Source organism: Myotis davidii, unplaced genomic scaffold, assembly GCF_000327345.1.
Source record: "Myotis davidii unplaced genomic scaffold, ASM32734v1 scaffold1330, whole genome shotgun sequence".
In the NCBI taxonomy this organism is placed as follows: Eukaryota; Metazoa; Chordata; class Mammalia; order Chiroptera; family Vespertilionidae; genus Myotis; species Myotis davidii.
Window position 1 is genome coordinate 3,081,584 of NW_006283826.1, and position 6,561 is coordinate 3,088,144.

Below are 6,561 nucleotides of genomic sequence, written 5' to 3' on the forward strand. Positions count from 1 at the left end.
GCACCGAAAGGCATTTGGAAGCATTTCACTCACATGAAATGTTTATCTAGGAATTGCTTTTGTTTTTGTATCTTGCACAACCTGAGACCCTGGTTGCAAGGACCAGAGGCCCCCTAAAGCCACTCGGGCCAGAGGGGACGGGCGATAGGGAGGCAGGGGTGTCCCGGGAAGAGCCAGGCCTCCGTGAGGGTCTAGCACCGGGGAGCGGAGGCCGATGGAACCCAAGCAGGACAGGCGGTTCCTGCTCCGCGTGGGAGCCACGGCGGCCCTGCTGCTGTCAATCCCCATCGCAGGCCCGGCCACGGGGAGACACGGGCTCTCCGTCAGATTCCCCAGGAAAGGCCCCTCAGTGGGTGACCGGAGCCCACAGGCGGAATCATGCAACAGGCTCTGGGATTGTCCCCCTTGTAGGCAGTTAAGGGGCATCTGAACTGGACACACGTTCTGAAAGGTCCCAGTCCACGCGCAGGCACCGCCCTCACACATGTGGTCCATGGGGCGGGCGGGAGAGCGGGCAGATGCTCCCCGGAGGACGCCAGGCTGTGTTTAGGGGCCAGGCCAGCGTTTGTCATGGGGAAAGGAGGACACGCTGGTGCTGATGCTCCTGGATCCTTCCCTCTGAGCAGCAACCCCCCACGCTGGCCCAGTGCCCCCTCGTCCTCAGCGTCTGCTTAATGGTGGCTGACTAGTTGGAGACAGGAGCTAGGAGTAGAGGATGCATTGAGATTTTTTTTGTCTCTGCTCCATTAAAAAGGCTTCAAGTTATTTTAAAACAAATAGGTTTTATTGGTTTTTTACAGAGAGGAAGGGAGAGGGATAGAGAGTTAGAAACATCGATCAGCTGCCTCCTGCACACCCCCTACTGGGGATGTGCCCGCAACCAAGGTACATGCCCTTGACCGGAATCAAACCTCGGACCCTTCAGTCCGCAGGGCCGACGCTCTAGCCACTGAGCCAACCCGGTCAGGGCAAGGCTTCAAGTTTATTAAAAATTCTACTTTGTACATCTGTTTATTGAATGCCTATCATGTGTGGTGAATGAGGATTCTGGGCCCCCAGGAACAGGACAGTCACCAAAGCCCAGCCCCTACCCTCAAGTTGCTCACATTTAGTTGGGGGACTGGGTAGTTACCATGTGTGCAGGTCTGGACTCGGAGCTGGTGGGCAGTGGGGAGGCACCCAGGCAGCCGGGGATCAGAACACACTACACGAAAGAGAGGCCACCGGAGAGGCCCTCCAGGAATGAGCAGGAGTTACTCGGTGAAAGCTGTGTGACCTGGGCAACTGAACTGACTTCTCTGAGCTTCAGCGTCCCTGTGAAATGGTGGTTAACAGGATCCCCAGGGTTTGGAGGATAATGGGGGGTGGGGTGGGGGGGTGAGATGCTGAGCACAGAGCCTGGCCCACAGTGCGCCCCACATGTGGAACCTGGTTGTCCATGCGGGTGACAGTGATGAGGACGATGACAGTGACGCGTCCACAGCTGGGGAGAGACAGAGGAAAGCGAGGCTGGGGGTGGGGAGGGGCAGAGGACTCCCTTACATCGCCCTCACCTGACGCGCCCAACCTCATTGCAGGGGACTCACTGCTGATTTGGGTGAGGGCTGAGCGCTGGTAGGTTTTGACCTGGGAATTCAAACTGCAGACAGTGCCTCCCATGTGGTCTTCATACCCTTCAGAATCTAAGAGACGAGGAGGCTTCCCTAGGCGTCCCAACCCCAGTGTCACATGACCGCAAGCTCACTGATACATTCATCCAGGGAAAGACCTCAACCTCACCTCTCTTTATTCTCTTCCCTCCCTCCCTCCTCCCCTCCTCCCCCTGTGTCTTCCTTCCTCCTCCCCTTCATCCCTCCTCCCTGTGTCTTCCTTCCTCCTTTCTCTCCTTCCCTCCCTCTCTCTCTTCCTTTTCCCTTCCACCAGGTCGTTCTCCAAGAAGCGAAGGCACAGGTAAGAACCGTGTCCCCCTGGCTGCTCGCTCAGCCTCTGCCTTCTTTGCCTAGCCTCTGGGCTCAGTGTCCCCTGTGCTCTTGGGCTCACCCTCTTCCTCTTCCCGTGTTGGTTTCCTCCCAAGTAACGGCCTGGCCTGTCTCCCGGAAAGTTCCGAGTCAGCTTCCAGCTTCTATCAGGCAAGCGGGCTGCTCCCGACCGGCTCCGGCAGGTGCCCCTCCGAGCTTCCCCCACTTTCCAGAGCCTCATCTGAGCACTGACGGAGGCCTGGGGTGGGGCATGGAGAGAAACATCAGCCCCTCCCCACCCCCAGCCTACCCAGACCCCAGCTGAGTGACGGAGGCAACCCCATTGTACTGGAAACCGGGGGGCACCAACACAGCTAGGGTGCGCCCCATACCTGGGAGCCCACACTAAGCCCTTCCCAGGAGAGTGTGTATTTAATCCCCCCTCACCCTCATCACAGCCTGTGTGGTGCAGTCCCATGTTACAGATGAAGAAACTGAGGCTCAGACAGGTGCTGGGACAGGCATGTCCACAGACAGTCAGAAGGTGGCAGAGCCCAACTGTAAACCCAGGTCTCCGGCAGCGTCAGGACAGCGGCCATGGCTCCCTCAGTAGCGCAGCCACATGGCGAGCAGCTGGCAGCATGCAGAGCCCTTCCGTTCATTCAGGAACAAGTAGACGTGGTACCAGCGTCCTCCATTCACTCGGCCCCGCAGCCTGGGCCCCGCCCACTGTCACAGCCGAGGAAGGGTCTCTAATAGACAGGCCACTTGCCGATGTCGCACGGCACCTGCCGTGGGCCCGGAACTTGAACTTGGGTCTTTCAGGGAGGCCCTGCCCCCCCACACCCTCCGACTGAGTCTCAAGCATGAAGACAGACCCGCGGCCCACGGCGAGGTCCGATGTCAGTGCAGAGCCAGCCGTCCCGTCCCAGGGCCTGGCCAGTCATGCTTCTTATTGATGCCTGAAACCCGTCGGCCTTGAGGGCCAAATCGCGCTCACCCTCCGGGGCCTCCGTTTCTTTACGCCGGGACCTCGAGTCATCATTGTCCATTCTGTCCATAGCCCAAGCCTCTGACCTAGAAAAATAAGACACTAAAACCCAAATGCTTGAAGGTTCATGGGCAGAACATTCCAGCATCTGCCTAGCTTGCTGGGGCTTCAGTGTCTCCTTGAACATTCGTTCTCCTCTCTCGGATACAGAGGGCACGGCGGCCAAGAGCATGGGCTCCGGGGGCCCTGGTGCGGCCACGCCCTCGCTCACCTGTGTGATCGTGGCTCCTCCAAGGCTCAGTGTCCACATCTGTAAAATGGGTCCTTAGTCAACTTGTCCCTCTACCCATAGGTGCGGGGAGGGTAAAATGAGGTTACTGACAAAGAGTATTTAACAGAATGTCCATTCTGTACTAAAGCCTCCAACAATGGCGGTAATATCGTTACTTTTATTAGCATTAAGCTGCCAAAGCTGGCCCACACCTCCCGCCAGTGTGGACCGATGTCTCTAGCTGGACCTGCGGGGAAAGAGGCTGCGACCACTGCTTGGGTCTGGGAGACATGGTGCTGGCCCAACAGCCTGGCTCTCGGGGCCCCTGTGTGTGACGCACTTTACCTACTGTTTATGTTCACCTTTACCTGGGATTGTGTCTTTCAATTAACTGCCCATTCATTTCTTGTTTAGCTCCTCCAGCCCAAAAAGCAAGAGAAGGGAAGAGAAGAGGCACAAAAAACAGTGAGTGGAGATCTCCGGGAAGGGCCTCCCAGCCTGGGGAGTTGCCCAATGACCGGGAACAGGGAGGGGACAAGAGAGGGAGGGGGCCGGGAGGGGGAGGACAGAACTGAGTGTGCCCTCCCTCTGTGGGCTTGGGAGTGCGTAAGTGCACATAGTGGTCTGTACGATCAGTGTGTGTGTGCAGGCAAGTGAAGGGTGTGCACCCATGTGCCCGGCACACCCCTTGTGTGTGAACTCGGCGCTCCTGTGCCTGTGTTCTATATGTGTATCCAGTGTGTACATGTGTAGTGCACACATTGTTTGTAAATGTCTATAGGTTTTCCCATCATGCAAACATTTGTGTGAACTGTGTGTATAAATGTACGCAATATGGGTACATCGTGTGTGTGTGTGGTATGTATTTGTGTTCATACGAATGCAATACGTGTGCCTGTGCTTATGTGAGCATGACTGTGTGCACAAAGGTGCGCTTTCTTGCCACTGTCATGGAATTGTACACACTGAGCGTGCACTGCTCATATCTGTGTGCATTATGCACTCGGGGGGGATCTTTACCTGTGCACACGTGTGCTGTGTGTGCACGAGGGGTAAGGGGGCATGACCACATGCATGCACATGCATGAGGTGCACATGAGTCCGAGCCCTGGCTGCTGGAGCTCGGGGCACAGAGGTATCAGTGAGCCCTTGCCCGTCTTGGGACCCCAGCGGGTTCACGGTTTGTAGCTGGTGTAGAAATTCAAATCAGCTGGCGCTTCCTGCCGAGGTCACTTCCCAGCCAAATTAAAAGCGCATTTGGTTACAACCCACCTACTCCGTCCCCTGCAAATGTTAGTGCGTGTGTTTTCCAGCCAACAAATATTTTATCTCCTGCCAAGAGGCTTCTAAAGCGAGGATCAAAGGCAGTGGATGAAAGGCAGGGCACAGAGGGGGCGCGCTCAGCTTTGCAGCTCCAGAGGTCACTTCACTCAAGGTCAGTGCAAAGGAGGGCATTTCAGCCACCACCCCGGGGCCCGGAGAAAGCTCCAGAAGGAAGCAGCAGCGCTTCGAGTCAGCTCAGGGGGCTTCCTGGTCACCAGGCTTGTCCAAGTCAAGAGGCAGCTATTGGTCACGGGCATGGCATGTGCTTTCATGCCAAGTACAGACAGCGCGGTTCTCTGCGCCCTCGGCCCCACTTGCTCAGTGGGCTGCAGTGCAGATGCCCAGAGCCAGGGGCCAAGCCCAGACCCTAGGGCGGGGCGGGATCCTCGCTGAGGCCAGGCCTGCCCACCTCCGGCAGCAGTGGCCACCCTCCCAGTGCCCAGAGCTGAATGAGTCCCAGAAACCACCAGAGCAGTGGTTCTCAACCTGTGGGTCGCAACCACTCTGGGGGGGTCGATCGACCCTTTCACAGGGTCGCCTAAGACCATCAGAAAACGCATATATAATTACATCTTGTTTTTGTGATTAATCACTACGCTTTAATTATGTTCAATTTGTAACAATGAAATCGGGGGTCACCACCACATGAGCTGTGTTAAAGGGTTGCAGCATTGGGAAGGTTGAGAACCACTGCACTAGAGGATGGTCACTCCTGCCAAGTCCCCTATCCGGGCTGCTTTTACACCAGTGGCCCTGGGGTGATCAGCCCTTTACTCACCCCTTAGTGAGGCCTGGCGTGGCGGCCCTGCGCTGGGCCCAGGACAGAGGGCAGCCAGCTCTCTTCTGGCCTCGGGAAACTCACGGTGCAGCGGGCACAGGAGCCAGGCAGGAGGAAGTCCAGGGAGCTGTGGGAGCCCTGCTGCAGGAAAGAGGGCACGGCAGTGAGGGGGGCATCCTACAGGAGGGGGCGTCCTACAGGAAGGGAGGTCAGGGTTGGGGGTGAGGATGCAGGTGGAACTATTCTCAGTTGCAGTTAGGCAGGTGCATACACTCTCTGTGCCTTGGTTTCCTCATCTGTGAAATGGGAATAATAGGAAGCTACTACATAGGTTGTTGTGAGGAACAGTTGAGTCCATTTAAGGAAAATGCCTAGAGCACAGTGCTGGCCTGCAGTGTGTGTGAGTGCAGGTTGCCTGCCTCCTTATCACTGTCACCAGGACGTCAGGACCTGGGAAAGGTGTGAGCCTGAACACGAGCATTTCGGAGCTGCTCAAGCCCACCAGGCCGGGTGCTATCACGCAAGGAAGCTGCAGAGCTAGATGGGTGACTCCTGGAGGTGCTTGGGGTTCAAGGTCAGAGTTTGGACTTGACACGAAGGCAGTGGCCTGGTTATCACAGTGCAAGATCCCTGAGTTCTTGGTGGAGATAATCACGCTCCCTCCCCATAGTCCTCTCTGACGCCATGTCTTCCTGGCTCCGCCCAAACCATCCACACCCTCAGGGGCCACCGCTGTTTCCGAGTCCTTGTTATCGTTGAAAAGGAGCTGAAGTCGTTGTCAAGGTACTGACTTTAGTGACAGTGGCCATGACGACGGTGCTTTTTGGCATCAGTGATGTGACTCATCCTGAAAGTGGGCTTTTGACTTCCTGGGAATATTCTAGACTCCACTTCCAGGCCGGAGGTTACAAGCTGGCAGCCCAGAGGCCTCATTTACTCTGCAGGTGTGTTTGTTTGCCCCAAACAGTGTCATTTTTAAAAATGAGCCCCCATTTAAAATAGGAGTCTTGCCGAAACCGGTTTGGCTCAGTGGATGGAGCGTCGGCCTGCAGACTGAAAGGTCCCAGGTTCGATTCCAGTCAAGGGCATGTGTCAGGGTTGCGGGCACATCCCCAGTGGGAGATGTGCAGGAGGCAGCTTATCAATGTCTCTCTCTCATCGATGTTTCTGCTCTCTCTCTCTCTCTCTCTCTCTCTCTCTCTCTCTCCATGTCTTTGGTGAAGAGTAAAAAAAAAACGCT

General features: G+C 56.3%; 1 protein-coding gene across 1 annotated transcript in view; it reads left to right on the forward strand.

Moving 5' to 3' along the window:
• SRRM4 (serine/arginine repetitive matrix 4) overlaps positions 1-6,561 on the forward strand; it is a 127,783-nt gene that overhangs the window by 91,900 nt on the left and 29,322 nt on the right. The window contains exons 5-6 of the mRNA XM_006754149.2: positions 1,924-1,950; positions 3,635-3,686. Of these exons, the coding sequence (XP_006754212.2) occupies positions 1,924-1,950; positions 3,635-3,686 (79 nt within the window). The remainder of the gene's footprint in view (positions 1-1,923; positions 1,951-3,634; positions 3,687-6,561) is intronic.